Source organism: Tachyglossus aculeatus, chromosome 11 (genome assembly GCF_015852505.1).
Source record: "Tachyglossus aculeatus isolate mTacAcu1 chromosome 11, mTacAcu1.pri, whole genome shotgun sequence".
NCBI lineage: Eukaryota > Metazoa > Chordata > Mammalia > Monotremata > Tachyglossidae > Tachyglossus > Tachyglossus aculeatus.
The window spans coordinates 55,424,108-55,446,778 of NC_052076.1; the positions used below are offsets into that span (position 1 = coordinate 55,424,108).

At 46.4% G+C, this 22,671-nt stretch overlaps 1 protein-coding gene across 5 annotated transcripts in view; it reads left to right on the plus strand.

Annotated features, from left to right (window-relative positions):
* The window catches only part of CSNK2A2 (casein kinase 2 alpha 2), a 40,443-nt gene extending 23,733 nt beyond the window's left edge, over positions 1-16,710 (plus strand). Inside the window, exons 5-12 of one of the 5 annotated variants that reach the window (XM_038753460.1) lie at positions 2,262-2,321; positions 4,131-4,214; positions 5,480-5,590; positions 5,727-5,828; positions 6,929-7,029; positions 8,210-8,358; positions 10,122-10,215; positions 16,318-16,710. In XM_038753460.1, the coding sequence (XP_038609388.1) occupies positions 2,262-2,321; positions 4,131-4,214; positions 5,480-5,590; positions 5,727-5,828; positions 6,929-7,029; positions 8,210-8,358; positions 10,122-10,198 (684 nt within the window). In that variant the 3' untranslated portion in view covers positions 10,199-10,215; positions 16,318-16,710. The other 4 variants (XM_038753461.1, XM_038753462.1, XM_038753463.1 and 1 more) reach the window with 4 other exon arrangements.
* The last annotated feature ends 5,961 nt before the right edge of the window (positions 16,711-22,671 follow it).

Sequence of the window (22,671 nt, forward strand, 5' to 3'; positions counted from 1 at the left end):
TGGTGTTTAGGGGCTTTGTGCCAAACACCGCACTAAGCGCTGGTATAGATACAAGGCAGTCAGGCCGGACACAATCGCTGTCCGTTATCACCCCACAGATATCCATTTCTGTAATTTATTTAGTTTCAGTAATGTCCGTCTCCACCTCTAGTATCTGAGCAGGGAATTTGTCTGTTCATTGTCGTACTCTCCCAGGCGCGTAGAACAGTGTTTTGCACACTCTAAGCGCTCAGATTCATTGTCGGTCATATTTACTGAGTGCTTATTGTGTACCGAGCACTGTACTAAGTGCTCGGAAAATACAATTCGGCAACAAATAGAGACAATCCCTACCTACAATTGAATGAATGGATGACACCAGTACGTTTCAACCGCCTCTTCAGTCTGGCCGAACGACCCTTTCACTCTATCAGCCTACTTGAGGCTCACCTTCAAGGGGTCACGCTAACTCTCGGACTTAAAGTCGATGTCACGCCCCTGAAGGGGAACTAGTCTCCCCTCCACTCTAGACTGTAAGCTCCTTGTGGGCAGGGAATGTCTGTTTAGTGTTGTTTTGCACTCCCCCAAGCTCTTGGAACAGTGCTCTGCTCACAGTAAGCGCTCAATAAATACGATTGATTGAAGGAAGGAGTGAATGAAGTTTTGAAGCCTGTTGCCGGGGCACGAGCCCAGGAATGAAGTCTGGCAGAGGATGGGGCGTGCAGAGGTGATGCTGGGACAAAGTGAGCTCCCCCGGCAGCCCCTCATAGGCCAGCTCTAGTTTCTGGTGTGGGAATTTCAATCCCCCCATAGTGGGATTTCCGTGAAGCTGCCTGGCAGTTCCCTGAGCCAGCGGCTAAAATAAATAATAAATAATTATGGTACCTGTTCAGCGTTTACTACGTCCCAAGCGCTTTTCTAAGCACCGGGGAAGTTACAAGCTAATCACGTTGGACACAGTCCCTGTCCCTCACGGGGCTGAAGGTCTTAATCCCTGTTTCACAGATGAGGTGACGGAGGCCCAGATAAATGAAATGACTTGTCCGAGGTCACACAGCAGACAAGTGGCATAGCCGGAATTAGAACCCAGGTCCTTCCGTGCTCTGTCCACTAGGCCGTGAACTTCGAAGTTAATGAAATCGGATGATTGGAATAGTCTTTGAGAAGACCCTTGTGCTGATTGTTTTTTTTACAAGGGGGATGGGAGAAGGGAGGTTGAATCCTTCTTTACTTTGCTAAGAAAACAATTTGGATTTCATTTCATTTCAAGCATCTCTGGTGAGAGTCTGCCGACGTCGGTGGAGATTCTTCTTTACACTAGGAGCGGAAAGAATGAGATAGAGAAAAGTGATGAGTTACAGAAAGATACCGGAGAAGCTCCGTTTGCGCTAATTATGACCTAGGGGTTAGTTCACCATGGAGGTGATTGGGTGACAGATTTTAATGGTGTTAAGTGACAACGCTCTGAGGCTATTAAAATGAGTCTTGAATCTTAAATGCCTTTCTGGCGCCTCACAACAGCTGAAAGATTAAAGTACCCAGTGAGAACATAAAAGCAGGCTTATTTTTACTGCAGATAGCCATGTCTTCAGTAGATCACGAGTAGAAAACTTTCCGTTTTTGCCTCCTGGTGACCTCTGATTACTTACACTTGCCCTTAGGTAGATCGAGGACCCCACGGTCCATTTCTTCTTCCTTCCTGCTACTAAACATTCTCTACTTTGGCGTGGGCTCGAGTAGTGGAGGTTTTTATGGCACCCTTGGCAGACCGATCTTGCCACCTTGATGTTTTGCTCTCCCAAGTGCCAAGAGCACCCTCAGCACCAGTGGAGCACCCCTTTGTGCCTGTTTCTCCAGTAGCTTGCCACCCTGCGAGTGCTTTGCCAAGGACCTCTTGAAGCGCATCTCTCCACTTGACAGTTCATTGGGAGCTCTGTAAATTGCCCGACAGTGCAAACTTGGGTGGCTGCGTGGCCAGGGAGAATGTTCAGGCAAATTCTCCCTTCCCAGGTAATTTGCGCTCACTGGATTTACTTGGAAAGACTCTCTAGAGGTTTGAACTCATTCTTTTTGCCCCTTTCCCATCCCAGATGTGAAACCAGGAAGTCCCCCATTGGTCTCTGGTTCTCTCTGGTAGCTCCACGATACGTATTAAAGAAAAGAGTTCTTAAAAACAACGGTCTGCCTCTGAATTCAGGCATCGAGACTTTTCCTGCGGAAGGTATGAGACTTTGAAAAACGAAAGGAACAGCAACTGACTCTTCCGTTTTACCTCATTCCAGCAACTCTACCAGATCCTGACAGACTTCGATATCCGGTTTTATATGTATGAACTGCTAAAGGTGAGCGATGTTTTGGGACAGGAGGTCAAGGCCACTCTCCCGCTCTTGAGCGGAGTTGGGTTTTGTTATCCAGTTTTAGAGAGCGGACTCTTTTCAAGAAAAGATTTAGCATTCATGTGGGCACACCGACAAGTATGTAAAGAATTGCGGAAAAGTATGCGAAATGGAGTAAGAGTACATTCATTGGGTTTTGACATCATTGACAAAAGTTATCAGAAGAAAATGTGGGTTGACTTACGGGGGGAAAAATCTCCTAGACTTGAATCCAGTAAATGTTCTTAGCTGGATCTGCCTAGACGTTGTTCCCCTTCAGGATTATTATTTTCACCGAGAAATTCCCAGGCAAAAGACATTAGGCCCAGTGGCATCAATTTGACAGATTTTCTGTCTTTTCCACTGAGTGGCATTTGGGGCATTCACAGAAAGACTGAAGGAAAGAGGAGACCGAATGATCTTACTAGATCTTTCCCGTTGACTCAACTGGCAGTGCTGCTGGCATCCTGTGGATAAAATTAGGTCTTTGGGGCCTTCAGACTCTCACCTCCCACTGGCAGCACAAAAACACTATATTTAAGGTAAGATAGTCTAGGATTTAAATGGAGGACAAAAGTTATGCTCCTTAAATAGAGCCCTGTAGTTCTTTTTTCGGAAGCTGGTCAATAAAATAGGTGCTCTGACTTCCTACTTTGCCCGTGATCCCTGCAAGCAATAATTGCATAATTCCAGCTCAGCAATAGGAGATACATTTTCTTCCTAATAAGATTTAGCAGCTGAGAGCTCAGCACAGTTGAAAATTTGGGTCCCAGCCCCAAAATGGGATAAGTCCATACCATGCCTGAGCTGATTTCTGGGCAAGATCAGATTGCATGTACCCTAGAGTCCTGTCCGAAAAATGGTTTTGTCTCTGTTCCTGGGGTTTGTCGTTCCAGTGGATGCCTGGAGACTGTGACTGAAGGGATTGGGGAGGGGTGCGGGGTGGGGGGGGGTCGATCAATCAATCAATCGTATTTATTGAGCGCTTACTGTGTGCAGAGCACTGTACTAAGCACTTGGGAAGTACAAGTTCGGTCCTCAGGAGGTCCAAAACAAGGAACAGCGGGGGTAAGGGTGCGAAGTCAGGCCCTATCCCTTCCATTTCGGGTCTCTCTCAAACAGCCCCAGCAGAAGTTTTTAAAACATCCTGTTTTGTATTGACTATTGTAGAGCAATGCAGTGCCCTGACCCCAAGCCCTCTAATCTTAGAGCTCTGACCACAGGGACCGCCCCTGAACTCTCCCAGTGCTCTGCACCCAGTAAAACACTCAATAAATGCCACTGATGATGATGGGGGGGTTGTTAGCAAGTGTGGTTTAGCGGCATGCAGTGGCTCCAGGCTTTACCAAATCCCTTCATCGGGAACATCAAATCAGGAAAATCCATTTTTGAGTACATTATAATATCGCCCACCTTTTGAGAACCCAACTTTTAAGGAGGCAGATTTCTAAAGGCCTTTCTTAGAGGTCTTAAGCTTCAGACGTAGTTCAAGGAATACATATATAGCGCTCATTAAGGTAGGAAACTCTCATGAGGCAGCCGCCCAGAAGTCAAACTGTAAAGGATGGCTTTTAACTAACTCCTTTTTCCTAGTGTATTTAATGAAGTGTCCTCACCCTCCAGTGATGGATACTATAGGCCAGGTGCTCTGACTTTTTTCTTAGGTCAGGGGTGCCATGATTGGATGAATTTCAGGAAGATCTTGATGTTGGTCAGATTCTGAGGCCCCGAAGCATTCAGTGGGGCTCAAAGGTGTATATTTTATCTGTCTGCCAGGCCCTGGATTACTGTCACAGCATGGGGATCATGCACAGAGACGTCAAACCCCACAACGTCATGATAGATCACCAACAGAAAAAGGTACTGTTACCTCTGAGCAGGAGGATGGTTTTTGAAGGCTTCGGCGCAGGCTGAGCTATTTCCGGTGTCTCTTTTCTTAAACTTGGTGTGGTCCATCTTCTCTCTCCTTCATTCACTTCTAAATATTGGCTTCGAATTTGCTTGCTGTCAGGTCTAAAGCTCAAGCGATTTTGCTGGCCTGAGGCAGGCAATTCCAGCACCTGAAGTTCCTAGATCAGAAAGCCGTCAGCATCACTTAGTGTTCATTCCCAAGTCTTGGATCCCATGGTTTATTAGCAGTAGCATATTTCCCGTGAATTCCTTAGCAGATGATGTGTGGTTCCCACCCCCGCTGCCCCCCAACAGCCTTTAGGCAAACCTGAATGCTCTTTCTAAACTTATTTTCAACTATAGCTAGTTCAGTTCTTCCCAACTACTGGCTCGCTGTTTTAACAATTGGTATTGTCAGCAGTAAATGAGCCATCCAGTAATAGAATTATGCAACTCTAGATAAATCTACAAATAGTCTGCAAAACACAGCTGATACCCAGTGCTGGGGAAGCAGTATGGCGTAGTGGAAAAAGCGTGGTCCTGGGAATCAGAAGGACCTGGTTCTAATTCTGGCTCTGCCACTCGTCTGCTCTATGACCTTGGGCAAATCACTTACTTCAGTTCTGTGGGCCTCAGTTCCCCCATCTGTAAAAAGGGGATTAAGACTGTGAGCTCTGTGTGGGCCGTGGCCTGTGTACAACCCGATTAGCTTGTTTCTACCCCAGCACTTTGAACAATGCATGCATAGTTAGTGCTTAACAAATACCTGTTAAAAAAAAAATAAAAGAGAAAACCTTCAATTCCAGAAATGACCCCGTAATTTGGGTCAAATGAAAGTGTGAAATGAAAGAATGAAATAATAGTGATGGTATTTGTTAAGCGCTTACTAGGTGCAAAGCACCGTTCTAAGCGCTGGGGAGGATACAAGGTGATCAGGTTGTCCCACGTGGGTTCACAGTCTTAATCCCCATTTTCCAGATGAGGGAACTGAGGCACAGAGAAGTTAAGTGACTTGCCCAAGGTCACACAGCTGAGAAGCGGCAGAGCAGGGATTAGAACTCATGACCTCTGGACTCCCAAGCCCAGGCTCTTGCCACTGAGCCACGCAGGACATTTGAGGTCGATCACTTTTATAAGAAATTTTAGGCCCGATGGGCTTTGGTGGCGTCGCCTGCCAATAAATAGCTAAATAGAAGGACTCCCGATTGCATTTGTACCTTTTGTTGTTTGTATAGTTGCGACTCATAGACTGGGGACTGGCAGAGTTCTATCATCCTGCTCAGGAATACAATGTCCGTGTGGCCTCTAGATACTTCAAAGGACCAGAGCTCCTCGTGGACTATCAGGTAAAGTGATATCCACACCCTTTGGACATTCCAGTCTGGAATCCCGATAATGCCGACGTAAAAGCGGAGAGATCTGAGGTGAGGAAAAAGCAGCCCCCCTTGCCACAGTGATATGTGGTTTTCTTGTTCTCCCCAGATGTATGATTACAGCCTGGACATGTGGAGTTTAGGCTGTATGTTAGCCAGCATGATCTTCCGGAAGGAACCCTTCTTTCACGGTCAAGACAACTACGACCAGGTAAGGAATTGCCGTTGGGCTTCTCCGTAGTTTTCTTCGCTGCCGTTTATCTGGAAGAGCAGGTGGAAGAGTATCGTTTAGTGGGATCTAGGTGGATTATCTGTCTGCCTTTCCCCATGACATATATTGAGTCACCTCCTGGATGTAGCACCATACACTAGGCACTTCGGGCATTTAATGAGGTGTGAGCTCTACCCTGGAGTTTCTACAGACAGTGCAGAGTACGTTCTAAACTGCTCAGCAGTCATAACATCTCCACTAGGCAAATAATAATAAACTGTATCCCTGTGACAATACAGAGGCCAGTAATAGGTCAGTACCTTCCCAGGAATATAAAGTGAGTCAGAAATGGAGCCAGGAGCTAAACTCAGATCAGCCCAGAGTTCATTAGACCAGAGTTCCCCAGATGCTGTACCCTAGAGCGGTCGCCACAGTGCTTCAGGAATCTTGAATTTTGGATGTTCCTGTGGTGCATGGTCAGGCAGAATCCTAAATGTGCTTGGCCCTGTTCATCCCATGTAATACTGGCCATAATCTTGGGTGACATGTATGTGGCTAGTAGACTTTTTAGACTGTGAGCCCACTGTTGGGTAGGGACTGTCTCTATATGTTGCCAACTTGTACTTCCCAAGCACTTAGTACAGTGGTCTGCACACAGTAAGCGCTCAATAAATATGATTGATTGATTGATAGTACCCTTCCACCTGTGCTTTTCCATGTGTACCTCCATGTTCCTGGGGTTTGGTGGGACTTGTGGGGTGGTGGAGGAAAGATGGGCGGGAAGGTGATGCATACAGATGCAGAAGCATCTCCCAGACTGAAAAAGGATGGGCAGTCTTGGTAACTTGAAATCTAAAGAGTTAGCTGTGGCTTCTTGAGTTGCAGTGTTGGAGGCAAAAACTGAGGGACTTGGATTTCCCCCCAAGCCTGTGCTGTTTGGCCAGGTGCTAATGGATTCATTTCTCAGGCTGGGCAATAGTTTTTGAGCTTGGGTGGTCAGGCGGCCACCCTCTTCCTTCTTCGGCAGAATATCTTTTAGCTCCGCAGGTCGACGGTGATGCCATTTCAGTGAGGTTCTCTATGTCTGTTTTGTGTTGCAGCTTGTCCGCATTGCCAAGGTCCTGGGCACAGACGAGCTGTATGGGTATCTGAAGAAATATCACATAGACCTGGACCCTCACTTCAATGATATCCTGGGACAGTAAGTAAGAGAGAAAGGGCTTTAGCATATCTTTAACATAGAGAAGCAGCCCGGCCTAGTGGGTAGAGCACGGGCCTGGGACTCAGAAGGACCTTGATTCTAATCTTGGCTCCATCACTTGCCTGCTGTGTGACCTTGGGCAAGTCACTTCACTTCTTTGTGCCTCAGTTACCTCATCTGGGATAAGACTGTGAGGCCCATGTGGGTCATGGACTGTGTCCAACCTATTTTGAATCTTCCCCAGCACTTAGAACAGTGCCCGGCACTTAGTAAGTGCTTAGCAAATGCCATTTTAAAAAAATAAAATCTGTTTCAGACCTACAGAGCTGACATTACCGTCCAGTGATTTTTTTTCCTCCTCTCCAGGTTTATGGAAATAATAACGGTGGATTTATTAAGTGTTGATTATGTGTTAGACCCTGAGGTCGGTACGGAGGCATCAGATGGGACACAGTCTCGAACCCACATAGGGTTCATAGTCTAAAGGCAAGAGAGAACAGGTATTTAATCCCCATTTTGCAGATGAGGAAACTTGCACAGAAAAGTTAAGTGCCTTGCCCAAGGTCACTCAGCAGCCAAGCGGCAGAGTCCATATTAGAATTCAAATCTCCCGACTCCCAGTCTTACGCTCTTCCCACTAGACCACACAGTCTCCTGAAAGATAAACACAGTACTTAATAGATTAGACAGAGTTTTCATTGTGAAGCTTTTGACCATTGTATGGGTCTGTCTCCAAAGAATGGAATGCTTAAACCTGGATTACGGTAGATGATTTAAAAAAAAAAAAAAGATCAGTGCGGAAGGTATAATTAGTTTAGCTTGGCTGATTCTTGTACACAGATCCCTCTGGGACCTACGGGAATGTGTTTAGGATTAAGAGAAACAGGCCTGCCAACAACCAAGCATGCTGAGTTGGGAAGAAAGGCCTTTGAAAATGTTACCCATGCTTTGGCAGGTGATCCTTCATGAAATTTGGAAGGAGAGATTACTGTTGAATTACTACTGGGTGTGGCTGTGTCTCTAAGGATAAGGGCTAGTAAGTGACCCAATGCCCTCCCAACAGCAGTGGCCCAAGTTGGCTCCATGAAATGCAAGAAGTTCAAGGTGACCACTGCCCTAGTAGTTTGCAGGGCTTTTGTTATTCTCAGACCGTTCACTAACGCTCTGTTCTTTTCTTCAGACATTCGCGGAAGCGCTGGGAAAATTTTATCCACAGTGAAAATAGACACCTTGTCAGCCCCGAGGCCCTGGACCTCCTGGACAAACTGCTGCGTTACGACCATCAACAGAGGCTGACTGCCAAAGAGGCTATGGAACACCCGTATTTCTGTAAGTTCCGTTCACTGAGGTGGGTCTCAGGAAAGTATCTCTTAATACTTAGGAGGCGTAATTTTAAAAAGAAACAGATTGCGGTGGGCATCCCAGCTCCTAAATCCAGTTCCGCTATTAGGCTGCTCCAGACGGAAGGCACTTTGCACCTACGGTGGTTGTTGTTGTTGTTGTGTACTTGGATCAGCCCCGGGGAGTTGTTGCAGGAAATCAGGCTTGAAAAAACACCTTGTGAATCAGTCAATCAATCAATCAATCAATCGTATTTATTGAGCGCTTACTGTGTGCAGAGCACTGTACTGAGCACTTGGGAAGTACAAGTTGGCAACATATAGAGACGGTCCCTACCCAACCGTGGGCTCACGGTCTAGAAGGGGGAGACAGAGAACAAAACCAAACATATTAACAAAATAAAATAAATAGAATAAATATGTACAAGTAAAATAAATAAATAGAGTAATAGAGTAAGAGTTGTTGTAGAGTTGTGAAGTCTGCTGGGTTTCTTTTGGCTTCCTTGGATTTTCGTAGAAGCCCTAGTGGACACAGTGGAACGCTTGACTTGAAAATCTTTTTAAGTTTTGCTGCGAGATTCTCACAATAAAGCCCATCAGACACCCCAAGCTCTGTTCATCACAAAGCGAGTATGCGGGATTGATGCTCAGCCGATTAAGAGGAAGGATTACTGCCGTCCAAATGGCAGAGGCGGTGCTTTAACCCCAGTTACAGGGTCTCCCGCAAAAACAAAATGGAGCCCCGAGTTCTGCTTGCCTGAAGAGGGTAGGCCTCTATTGACTCTTCATTGGCAGGCTTCCTCCAGCCCTTGCAGGAAGAAGGGTTACCGCTGCTGAGGTGGTTAGGCAGAAGCCAAACACATTTTACCTGTTGCCGTTCTGCTTAAAATTAACTTCAGTTATGCTTTTTCCAAAATGCAGTGGTTGCAACTTTTGTCTTTGTAAATTTCTTTGAGATATATATATATATATATATATATATATATATATGCACACACGCGCACACACACACACACACACACACACACACACACACATATCCCTTTGTGGGGTAGGATTCTCTGTTTTATCTTATATCAACCCCATTGCTTAATGCAGTATTAGGATTTGGTAAATGCTCAATAAATAACCCAACTATTGTTCTGAAATGACCTAAGAAACCTGGAAAATTGGCATGGATATTCCCCAGTACATATAAACCCCATTCGGGTAATCAAGAGCCGAATGTAATATTTTAAAAATTAAGAATGAACATGGAGGAACTGAGGTTTACTTAGATTTCTGGGCCGCCTTTTATGGTGCTCAAAGACCTCGGCGTACGTGACGAATATTAAGTAAATGCCCAGTAGTTAACTGGAAGAGCAATATTTTACCAGGTTGAAAACATTGACCGGAACGTTGTGTATTCACTCCATCGAATTTATTAAGCGCTTACTGTGCGCAGAGCACTGTACAATCACTTAGGAAAGTACAATACAACAATAAACAGTGACAATCCCTGCCCACAACAAGCTCATGGTCTAGAGCTACGCTACTCGGTATTTGAGCTGATCAGTTTGCATTTATCACTCTGCTATTGTGACTCAGTTTCTCTTTCTTCCACTCCTCAGCTCCTTGCTTGCTATCCCTCTAGTTCCATATGTCCTTCAGTATTTAAAATAGAGGGTGTGTCTTTTCCTGCCTCCACGAGGGAGGATCTGGGCCCTGACTGATCTCCCAGCACTGGCTGACTTGGCTATCCTTCTGTTGCAGATCCAGTGGTGAAGGAGCAGTCCCAGCCCAGCTCAGACAATGCTGTGCTCTCCAGTGGTCTGACAGCAGCTCGATGAAGACTGGAAAACGACGGGTAATTCGAGATTGATGCTTACCAATAAACCAACCAACCAAAAAAAAAGTCTTGAAGGAAAACTCCAGTGTGATATAAGAAATTCTGATAACTCCTCCTAAATGCAAAGAAGAGTAAAGAACTAAAAACCTTTCTGTCAAAAAAAAAAAAGAAAAAGAAAAAAAAAATCAGTGAACAAGGAACTGCTATCTTGACAGTTTGACCGTAAAGTTTAGGGCCCAGGTAAAGATTTCTCTCCATTGGAATGAATGGGAGATGAGAGACTCAGACTTGTTGTAATGCAAGTTTTATTTAACAGGAAGCGACTGTTGAATTAGCCAACTCAAACCAACAAACTCTGACCATCTGATTTCCTATCTATTCCACTGTGGTCTGGGTTTCATTCTGTGGGATCCAGGCTCGAGTTTTAGCAAAATGTCAGCTTCCACTGACGCACCAGCCTCATTTATCAAAAGGAGATATTAAAACAGTGACAGTATTTCTTTTTTTTTTTTAAGCTGTTTTACAAATTCATGTTTTATGTACTTATGGTGTGAGCGCTGTGGGGGACTGTACCTCATCACTGCAGTTTTCCTTTAAGTCTCTCAGCATATGAAAGTGAACTAGAACGCCTATTGCAAAAAAAAAAAAAATCCTCTTTGGTATCAGCTGACGTCACCGAAACCTTGGGTCGTCAGTTACCAGGGACCACGATCTTGTCAAAAGTTACGTAGGGGTTGACTGGGGGAGGTGTTGGTCCAGGGCTCAGGACATCTCCATAAGTCCTTCTTTTTCCTTTTTGGTTTAGCCATTTTCCACAATACTGGCCGAGAGAAGCACCATTTTCTTGCCAGACTGTGTGTGCACCTGTTATCAATTCATAGTATTGAAACATTCATTTACCACCAGACATAAGAATGGAAAGTTTGTACCTCAAAATTGGAACAAAAGAATAGTGATCCCAAATAGTGTATTCAGGAAATATTGGGGGGGATCAAGGAAGTGAAGACCAGGGAATCTATAGGCTTCTTTGCTTCTTCTTTTCTCCCATAGGGGAAACCGTTTCCCCTAGAAGTCTGGGAAGTGAATACTTTTGGGCTCTGATTTAAAGGACAAGTAACCGTGTAATGTAATACATGGATTACATGCTGTGATCTGTGCAGAGCAAATCTCATCGTTCATGCGTGAGAGTCTGGAGTGCTGTGGGGAAAAAAAAATGCCCTGAGGAAGCAGAAGGCACCCAGGAGGAAAAGGAGGAGGAGGAGGAGGAAGGGAAAGAAGAAGAGGAGGAGGTGGAGCGGGGCTGGGATACATGAAGCGATCGGGGGAGGTGAAATTAGGGATAAGGCAGGGGAAGTGAGCCATTGCAGAGCATGGATCCAAGACAGTGGCCCCCAAGCGATAGCAGATAAGCTAGATTTTTGTCGTTCAGGGCAGTTATTTCATTTTAGGGATGCTCCCTCACGAGTTATCACCATCCCGGTCCAACTCCATTAGCCCCATTGATCACAGAAGCCTCCCGTGGGTCCCAGCTGGGAATCTGGCCAGAGTCCGTGGAGACGTCATTAAACCTTAGGGCAGAGCTACAAGTGCAAACCACCAGTACCACACATTAGGACTTCTTTTATTAACTATTTAATAATGCCATACATTTTTATATGGTTAGATTGTTTGTTTGAAACATCTGTTTACATTCCATATTCCAATAAAATCATATTGGTATTGGCAGTAGGTCCTATCTATACATGTAAATCCTATTTTTGTCTTCTAGTCCGTGGGAATTTTAAATGCCGATAAAAAAAATTCTCCCTTTAATGCAACTGAAAGGACCCTCAAGCCAGGAAATGCAAAAGTGAAGGTTCTCACACCAGTTCTTCCTTGCCTACGATAGGTGTCCTGGATATAGCGCTTGCCATCTACCTGAAAAATCCAAAGCCGCAACAGTTCGGCTACGGGCCGAAGCAGCCAGTGTGTTTATCAGAATAGCAGCCTCCAGCCATTACGGCCTTAGACGGTACAAAGCCAGGAGCTGACTGAGACCAAAGGAGCCTGGCTCGGGATCTTGGGAAAGCAATAACACAGTTCTTCTTTCTCTTCTCCGCCTCCCCCTGCCCCCTCCTCCTTTTCCTGCAAGCAAGAGAAGCACCTACCTGGCAAAAAAAAAAGTCAGTTGATCTGCGTGTGCTTCTCCCTCCTCTGACCATTAGTAAATACTCACTGCACAGCTAACTGATCTGCTCCTGGCAAGGTTTTAAAGGCGGGTTTTACCAAGGACCACCTCTGCTTAGTGTTAGGAGCAGGATGTGCTTTTTTTTCCCGAAGCCTAGCCAAGAGATCTTCTCTAGGGGGTAGACCAGTTTCACTTTTCAGCACCCTGCAGGAAAAAAAAAAAATCCAGTTTGAAAATATACCCATCAGTTGACTTCTGGTTTGGGTTCTCTCTCCTACCGCACCCTTTTATGTCTTCAGAGTGCCCAAGATAAGCATCATCTCGTACAGTGTAGAGGTTCTGGTCTGTCTGGATTTTTGCTCTCACCTCTGACCCCGCCCAGTTTGTGGCTTAAAAAGACCATGTAGTGGAAGGCGAGGGAAGCAATACATGCGATAGGAAATACACTCCTGGTGCCATCATGAGCCGTTGCTCTGATGAACTAATGAAAGACGGGATAATAAATCCGGACTGGGGCGGTGGCTGTGCCAAAAGACTTGTCTGCTCTTACACCTTAAGTGTCGTGATGAGTTTGCTTGGATTCAGAGCATGCTGTGAACCTAGCACCTGGGCAGTGGCCAAAGTAGCCTTTGTGGTCAGAGAGCGGGTTCACTTCCCCAGCTCGCCTCCCGTTCATTTTAACTTGAGGGGGGATGGCCACGTGTCCATCTGGAGTATCCACTGACCCGGATTGCGAGAGGAGAGCCCCGAACTTCTGCTGGACTGTGTCAGTAATCAAGCTGGATGTGGCTCTGCCCTCCTGAAGAAGGATTGTTGGCGGTGGGGTTGCCCGGTAGGAAGAGGCTCCATGAGCCTCTTAACATTTTTGTGTAAATCAATTTCTCGACAGGTTCTACTCTCTCTTCAAAATGGATTGTTCCTAGTCCAGCTGGATTTCCTCCTACGGACACTGTAGCACAGACGTACTCTGGGCTCTCAAAGCAAACAGTTGGCGGGAGTCTGAGAAGGAAAGCAATCAAACTTCTCAACCTACACTCGGGTTAAGCGTGAAGGGGTTAGAGAGGAAAAGCTAGAAAAAGATTTGGGGGCTTGAGGGAAAGGGCGAGGGAGGTTAAGGGAGGGGAAGAATGAGAATAGGGTAGTGCGTAGTGCAACTAAGGAGAGGTGAGGCAAGCAGAATCAATACACGAATGAGGAATTTGAAAAGCCAAGAGGTAGATGAATTAATTCTTCGATGGATGCCGGAGATAATTTTTCTTGGAAGGGCCTTAAGAGGGGGAAGATGGTATTAGGTTCTAGCAGGAGAAACTTCCCAAAAGGGAGATCTTAAGGGATAGGGTCGTTGTCCTTTTAGATCCCCGAACCAAAATTGGATAATTCAATAGAAAAAATGGAATATGGGGACTGACTTGAACTAGCCCCAAAGGAGGACTAGTTGCGAGAGGTCTTCCAAACTTAGGACCGTGCATACTCAGGGAAGCAGTTTATGTTTTCTAATATGCTACATGAATCAGGACGGGCTAGCTTGGATGGAATCCGTCTCCATGGGCAACAGTAAAATACTTGGGTAAAGTCTAGGGCCTCTTCCAAAGAGGCACCAAGTTGGGATGCCAGGGCTGCCACATCAGTTTTAGAAGCAGAGGTCTGTGATGCCGCCATAAAACGAAGTCCCCGCTACAAAAAGGAACGGCAGGTAGCTCACTGGGTTGGAGTTATTTGAACGCACTCCTCGATGCTAAAGTCCATCCAGGACAACGGCAACCGAGACGCGGAGCGAAACCACAGGATACCACCCGTTGCCTCGGAACGTGATCCCGGGTGGAACGGAAGTCCACCTTAGAGTGCTGAGATCCGGTAGAGAGACTTTGATGAGAAGCTAGGAGTGGAGAGGGAGCAGATGTGATACCGTGTGTGTTAAGTCTCCAAAGATGAGGATAGAATAAACCTCCTTAAGCTCTGTGGATTGGTTACGGGAAACAAAAACCCAACCCCTTTGAAGCGGGAACTGGAAGAAGTGGCAACCCGTTGTGGAATGGCACAAACGTTGCCTGACTCCGATGGGAGACTCGATAGAGAGTGCTTCGGGCATCTTCTTAACCCTGAACTGTATTTATTAGGATTGTAAAGAGAACCTTTTTTTTCTACCGGACCAACGAAGTAACAGCTTTCTCCCGCTGACCATTCCGGCTGAAGGCGGAACGTGAGGGATTGGGACTGAAAGCCAGAGCCTGGCAGGAAAGCCCGGATGATAACCTTCGTAAGGAATCACGGAGCCTTCGTCCTCCTACCGATGGCCGGAAAGCAACACCGTCTGGAGCGTGAGCCTTAACAAATGACTACTTGAGACACAGTGGGCCACCTGTCTTTGTATCACTGGATGACTCGATGACTGATGTATGATGTTTGCTGCTGCCCTCAGAGGAAAGACAAATGCCGTGTTAAACCTTATCTGTTTTCATAAATAAAATTAAAAAAAAAAAACCCAACAACCTCCTTTGAGACCTGGGCGACTTAGCATTCCTAGGAGAACCTAAACTCTTGCATTTCCTGTCTCTCTGGGGGAGGTGGGGGATGAGATCTGTACCCTAAAGGTTATGTTTCTGTGGTGTTCACACTTGATCCTCAGGCCTTGACTGCTGACCCGTAAGTGTTTGGGGAGAGGAACTGGAGCAGTTTCCTGGGTGGAGTTGCACGTTTGTATTTTTGCGTAAAGTCCGCAGCTTTTAAGCAGCATTGCTCATGGAGACACCAGAGTCCTGCCTTAGGCCCTGAGGAGTTGGGCAGTGTGTGTTCTGTACACTGTTCCAGGTAACTTATACCAGACATGTACTCTTGCATGAATGAGAAGTGTTTTTTTGGGGTTTTCTTTCCCTCCAATTGCCAGTGGAAGTTGATTTTGAAATTGAGCCAAGGGACTCTTCCATTCAGAGTTGGAAATGAGTAGAGTGGCTTTGACTTTCCTCTACCGGCAAAAAAAAAAAAAAAAAGGCAAAGGGAACATGTTGATTTTTTATTTTAATTTGTGCTGCATCTGCTCCCGCCAAACATACCGATGTATTGATACGGCTGCATGGAGTTTTCTCCGACTTTACGTACGCCGATAGCACTGTCTCTTCGGTAGATTCACTTCAGGTGGACACTAGGCCCTGGATAACTTTTTAATCTATAAATGGATGCATTTAAAAAAAAATCGATAGCCCTGAGCATGACGTGGCTCCCGCTAGCGTGTGAACTCAGCTCTCTGGAAACATTACTTTCAGAATGCTTTCCGAGGTACACGGTCCCGACTCACCGCGGTTGTTACGGGGAGTGGTCGGAGAAAGAACATGACGTGTATTTTTCAGCTCCCGGGCTGTGCAAGGAAGACAGTTAGTGTGTATTTTAACCTGTTCGCTACAGCCGTGTTGGTCGATAGCTTCAGCCTTACTTCCCGCAGGGAGCATGACAGTATTTTCACACGCCTGTTCACTTTGACGCCGCCCAAGTGTGGTACCCACGTTGAGGATCCGGGTTTTGGCTGCCGAGCTTGTTTATTATGATGGAGGGGTGGTCCGTGCTCCGGAAAAAGCAGCCTGAGCACCGACGAAAGCGGCTAATAGGAACTCAGAGGCACAAGATAGTTGAGGGACATACCCCGGTCAATAATGCATGGTGTGGCACTGACTAGCATCAGGTGGGATGCGTCTGTTCTTAAGACGGCGGCTGGCTTTTGCGGGAGGGTAAACGAGCGGGAACTGGCGGAGGTTCTACCGTCACCTCGGGCTTGTGGAAGAAAGTGACGGGGGGTACTGTCTTTTCGACCATTTAGTTGGGAGGTGAAACATGAAAGCCAAATTACTTGCAGCCCTGCCAGTCGGCAGAGAAGAAAGGCCTGGTGAAATGGAGGCGAGCTGTCCGCTTCAGACGACCCGTCTTTAATGCTTTCTCTTCCCTCCTCCCCTCTCTCTTCCCAGGTCTGTTGCTGTTCCTTCTAATTTTCCATAAGCAGAACAACAACCAAATCAAACGTCTTAAACGTGTGTACAGACATCGGGTGCAGCGGAAAGACCCCGTCACAGTGACAGGTTACGAGAGCGTGAAGCACACCGGCCGAATTGCACCCAACACTCTATAAAACAAACCTCCTCACTTCTGAATGTAAAAGGTTCATTCGCCTTTGACTTCCTGTTGACCTCTTCCTGACCCAGAAAGCATGGAAAATGTGAAGGGTATGCAAAAAAAAAAAAAAATGGTTGTTGGCTATTGTTGCCCTCCTTCCCGTGGCCTTGGCCACCCCACCCACCCCCCCAGCCAATTCTACTAACTAGCTGGCCACAAACTCCAGTCGGGGAGGGGCGGGGAGTATATGGCATGATGGACAGTTATATATTATAATTAAATCTATATATTATTGAATAAAAGTTTTAAAAGAAATGTATGGAGAGTTTTCAGTACGGCAGGAGCCGTGAGTCAAGATTCCCACGGCAGCTGGAGATCCCGGGATTAGTTGGCTAAAGATTGTGACCTCTCAGGGCGGGGGTGGCTCGTGTCCCATTTAGAGTTCGAGAGGTTAGTTGAGGACAGGAGCAGCTTTGGGGAGAGGGCGAGACCTCGCCGTTGTGGTAATTCCGCGGCGTAGCCCGGAAGGTTAGCGACGTGGAGGGAGATACTTTCTGGGACTCAGGCCACAGTAATTAGGCATAGGAGGGTTCAGTGAACCTGTCAGGAAAAGTTTCCCCTTTGTTTAATAACTAGCCCTCTCTTTGATCACACAGATTCCTCTCTTTTTTTCCAGCAGGTTGCGGGACTGGCTACCATTTTAGCTAGCGAACAAATCTCCTTGCCTCTGCATTAACAGTGGACTCAGGAAGATTGCTTAGCTTCTCCCCCTCCTGCCTTCCCTTTCTCTCCCTTCCCCCATCCCCTCTCCCCTCCGCTGTACCTCCGCCCCATGTGAAACTGACCCGCTTCAGGGTTAGTAACCTCGGGGAAGGGCCGGCCCGTCATCCCAGGGTAGGGGGCATCGACTGGGCACGGCCTAGTCCCTGGAGCCTTTAATCAGTTCAAAGTAGGAAATAGTGAATCCGAAAAATCAAGGGACTGGCCCAAATGGGAAAAAAAAGTTACCGTTAGTAGTGAAAGGGGCGGTATCTGTGCCCAAAGAGACCTTCCCCCCCCTTCAATGAAAGCCGGAGATAAAATCACTAATTCTTCATTGTTTGCCTACCCACCCCTACATCATCTTCATCTTCCTGGCAGGTCATGCCAGTGAAGAGGAAAGCTTGCACAGCTTTCTGTGCTCATCTCCCGTTCTCTTCTGCGAATGCTTCCCCGGGGCCTTCCGCTGGGCCTGCATGAGAACTTTTAAAAAAAGGGGGAGAAAAAGCACTCGATTGGAACCGACCAGAAGTCGCGCGAGCTAGGCCTTCGTAATCAGTCCTCATGACAATCCTTCCTCCGGTCCGTCGTCCGCTGAATTGGAACAGGTGAAACCGTGGGAACAACTGTATGCACACAAAGTATATTTTTTCGGGGGCGGGGTGGGGGCGAGAGCGGTGTACAGCAGAGGGGTAGGTGGAGAGGTTACAGCTTTTGTCACGTCGTCGCAATGTCAACCTGTCGTTTGAATCAATCAAATCACCAAGACTGAGCTGCCTCTCTGGAACGCTGGAGCTCATCAACCGGACTTTGTATTTTCCCGGCCTCCGTCTGGCCTAGTTTTTCTGCAAGGTCCCGTGTGTTGAAGCTGTCTGTTGTAAGGCTACCTCTGATATAAGGCTCTGTTGACCTTTTTTCATCTCCCAGCTCTTTGGAAGCGCAGTATAAATACCTGTCTATAACGAGCACCTCCCTGTACCGCCGTATTTTTCCTATCTCCTAAGCCTTATAGAAGTGGTGCTTTGTATGTGCGTGCGTATATAAAACGTGTATTGATTATCTGTGTGTTGGCCCGTGTGTGAATATGTATCTCCACCCAAAGAGAATCTTGTTATAGGCTGAATGTAACATTTGTTTTCTTTTAACAAACCACAAAAAACCCACCATCACATGGAACTCGGATTCTCACCTTTGAGTTGAAGTCGGCTCCTATCCCAGAGCCAAGCTGGGCATTGCGGGATGGAAACTCCATTCAGTGGAGGCTTACAAAGAGGATCAAACGGCCTTTTGAAAAGTAGACGAACTTAAGGAGGAGAGGAGCTCCAGTAGATGGAGGAATAGTAGGGGTGGGCTCAGTTCAATCAGTTGGTACCTAAAGAACCTACAAACGTTTATTCATTCCCCGGTTAAAGATGTTCCCAAACCCAGCTTGCTCACCTATGTATGGAAATCCAAAATTCACAGGCACTTCCTTCTGGAATCCCTGCTGAAAACAATGGCCTGATTGTTAAGGGCCAGTGTTTCACTAGATGTGTTCTTTATGGGCTGAATGTTTGGTGGAGAAAATTCTTCAGTAGAAAATGATTATCATTGTGGTATCGGTTAAGATATTTGTTTAGCGTGTATTACGTGTTAAGCACCGTTCTAAGCGCTGGTTGTCCTGTGTTGGTTTGTCCTGTACGTATCCAGGGCAAGCTTCACACTAAGCAATTATCTAATGTTTTCAGTGTTAGGCCAGGTGGAGATATCTTTCACCGGAGACGCATGTACCCCTAGTTTCACCTCTGTATTTGCCCTAGGGATACTGATGTCGCTGGAATGACGAAAAACATCTCAGCATTTGTCCAGGTGCAGGGGTTTCCTCGGAGCCACATCTGCTCATTGGGAAGCAGGACGGCCTAGTGGATAGGTCACAGACGTGGGATTCAGAAGGACCTGAGTTCTAATTCCAGCTCCATGGCTTGTCTGCTTGTGACCTTGAGCAAGTCACTTCACTTCCCTAGACCTCAGTTCCCCCCTCTGTAAAATGGGGATTAAGGCCGTGAGCCCCGTGTGGGACAGGGACCATGTCCAGCCCTATTGTATCTCTCCCAGCACTTAGTACAGTGCCTGGCACATAAAAGCACGTAACAAATACCATAAAAAATGTTTTCCTTTATCAGATTCAATGACAATATGAACATACATATATCCATATACAGAGATACATAGTTGTCCTTGGTATTCAAAGAAGACACCATTGATGGGGAAAAGCACAGATGAATATTTGTGGGACCGAAAAGGCCAATATGGGGCCACTGCCTCAGCCGCATTGTGCCCACAAAAAGGCTCTTTGTGGTGTTGTCGTGTTTGATGTCTGTAGCTCCAGATGCCTTGTCTCATTCTTTACCCTGTGACAAAAAGTACTAATTTCTAAGCCTCCTTACTAACGTGTTATTGTTAAATGAGAGGAGACGAAGCATGGCCTAGCTGAAAGAGCGCAAACAAGTCAGAATCAATCGATCGATAGTATTTATTGAATGCTTGCTGTGTGCAGAGCACTGTACCAAGCGCTTGGAAAACACTATCGCAGAGTGGGTAGACACGATCCCTGCTCACGAGGAGCTTATAAAGGCCTAGGTTTTAATCCCGGACCAACCACTTGCCTGCTGTGTGGCCTCAGTTTCCTCCTCTGTAAAATGGGGATTTAAATACCTGCTTTCCTTCCCTCTTAGACTGTGAGTACCTTGTTGGGCAGGGGCTGCTTCCAACCTGATTTTCTTGTACTTACCCCAGTGCTTAGTCCGTTGCTTGGCACTTAATAAGTAACACAGTTTTTGAGGTGACATCTGTGAATTATTTTCTGCCTGGTATCGGATTCTCCAGACGCAGACATGAGCTGCCTGTTCTCCCAACCATCAATTATTCACTTTGGGGGCTCAGAGCTACTTTTAATTGCTTTCATTTTTATTCTGTGGGAATGTTTGCTGGCAGCCAGCCCCAGAATGAATGGGACATGGTGCCAAACACTAAAAGGCCCCGTGATTGACACTTAACAGAAACGTATCTCAATAAGGAAGGGACCAGAGTCTCAAACAATCAGTCGGTCGATCACTAATATTTATTGAGCACTTCATGTGTGCAGAGCACTGTATCATCTGGAAATTTTGGAAGGAGTCAAGTTCTTAAGTTTGCTTATGTGATTGCCCATTCATTCTCAGAACCTAAAAAAGGAAGAAAATATAGGTAGTCCCAAACTCATACAAAAAGTAGGTCAGTTCCTTCAACTTTGTTAAATGGCAGGGTCTCTAGGATTTGAGGTGGATTGGCATTCTTAGCCAAGGTACCTCTTCAAGAGCTAAAGTTTCAACTTCAGTGATGTTGAGCCAGGGCCCGACGTTTTAAGCCCGACAGAGGTCTGGTAGTGGCAATCAGCCACTGTCACCACCTCCCCAGAAAGTCTAATGGCTCAGTTGTGATCGAAGGAGTTTTTCTATTATTTCCCTTTGAGATGACCTGGTTTAGAAACACCTTGGGACAAGTCACTCAGCCTTTGCGCTAGTGTTTTCAGCTCTCTAATAGGGTGAGACACACTTTGTTACAGGTAGTGCCTGAGCACACTTTATGATCCAGGATAAAGATATGAATTTTAGAGTAAAGAGCAGAAGCAATCACCTAGCATCGGAAGACGCATTTCAAGTGGACTGTATGAATAGGATTGGATAAGTTGACTTCGGTCCTGTCTTTATGTAACTGGTGACAGAGAATATGAGAACACATTATTTTTCCCTGAAGCAGAGGCAGATTCCTGATAAGCCATTAATAAATCAATTTTATCCATCTCTTGCTCTTACGTTCAGTCTGTCTACCTGTCTTTCGCTGTGGTGAGGAGATAGCTAGTGCCTGGGGTTTCCGACTTGATAGCTTTCATTTGGAAGAGTTTGACTACGGCCAAAACCTTCACCGCAAGAATGACATGCTTGGGAGAGTGCAGTACAACAGCATTAACAGCCACGGTTCCCTGCCCATAATGAGAGGGAGAGACAGACCCCATTATTTTTTCTTCCTCACTCTTTCTGCCCAAACGGAGAAGCGGCGTGGCCTAGTAGTTTATTTTATTTTATTTTGTTAATATGTTTTGTTTTGTTCTCTGTCTCCCCCTTCTAGACTGTGAGCCCGCTGTTGGGTGGGGACCGTCTCTATATGTTGCCAACTTGTACTTCCCAAGCGCTTAGTACAGTGCTCTGCACACAGCGCTCAATAAATACGATAGAATGAATGAATGAATAGTAGATCACAGGCCTGGGAGTCGGAAGGATCTGGGTTCTAATTCCAGGTCTGCCACTTTGCTGTGTGACTTTGGGCAAGGTCATTTAACTTCTCCGTGCCTCAGTTACCTCATCTGTAAAATGGGAATTAAGACTGATGAGCTTGTCTCTTTCCCAGAGCTTAGTACAGCGCCTGGCACGTAGTAAGCACTTAACAAATGCCATCAAACAAAAAATGGTAATCGCTGAGCGGTTACTGCGTGCAGAGCCCTGTACTAAGTACTTGGGAGTTGGTAGGCACATCCCTGGCCCACTAGGAGATTACAATCTAGAGGACTTGAAGTAGTGAAGGTGTGGAGGGGAAATGCACAGGAGTGAGGGCCTGGAAACCAGGCGGCCCTGAGGCGGTGTAAAATTTTCTGTCCTTTCCCAATCCCTATAATGTCATTATGTTATGCTGCGTCTGTTATCCCAGGCACGGAGCATAACTTGACATCATACGGCATTTCACCCAAATCCCAACACCCGGACGGTTTCTTCAGAGTCTTGTTAACACAGCTGCTAGTTTGGACTCGGGCAGAGGGAGGCCAAGTGTCTTCAAATTTCCAATCTCCGTCAACCCACGGCTGCCTCCGCACCTTCCTCCCTAGTCTGCTTGTCCAGAGCCGGTTCCACTGTAGGAGCCAGAGGTGTAGACTGAAGGAGAGGACCACTGAGGCAAGCGGGTGGAAATAGCCACCTTGGGATCAGACTCTCCCTTTGCTACGGTTTCCCCGAGTACCATGAAAGATTTGGGATGATGTAGCACTTCTTCTCAGCAGATTCCTCTCTCGGCCATGATTTCACCATAAGCAGGGGGGAACCGGCCCAATATACCAAACCCACTCCAGCCTCTCCTTTCTCTTCCGAACCGTTTCACTCTTGCATGTGAGAAAACACTTGGAGCAGACAGGAATTGATACAATTAACCCCAAAAGAGAATACTAATATCCGGGTTCATCAAGCCCTTACTATGTGCCAAGCACTGGGATAGATGCAGGTTAATCAGGGAAGACACAGTCCCTGTCCCACATGGGGCTCACTGCCTAAATAAGAGGGAAAACAGGCATTGAATTCCCCTTTACAGATGAAAAAATCGAGTCTCAGAGAAGTTTAGTGACTTGCCTAATGTCACACAACAGACAAGTGAGGTAGAGCCAGGGT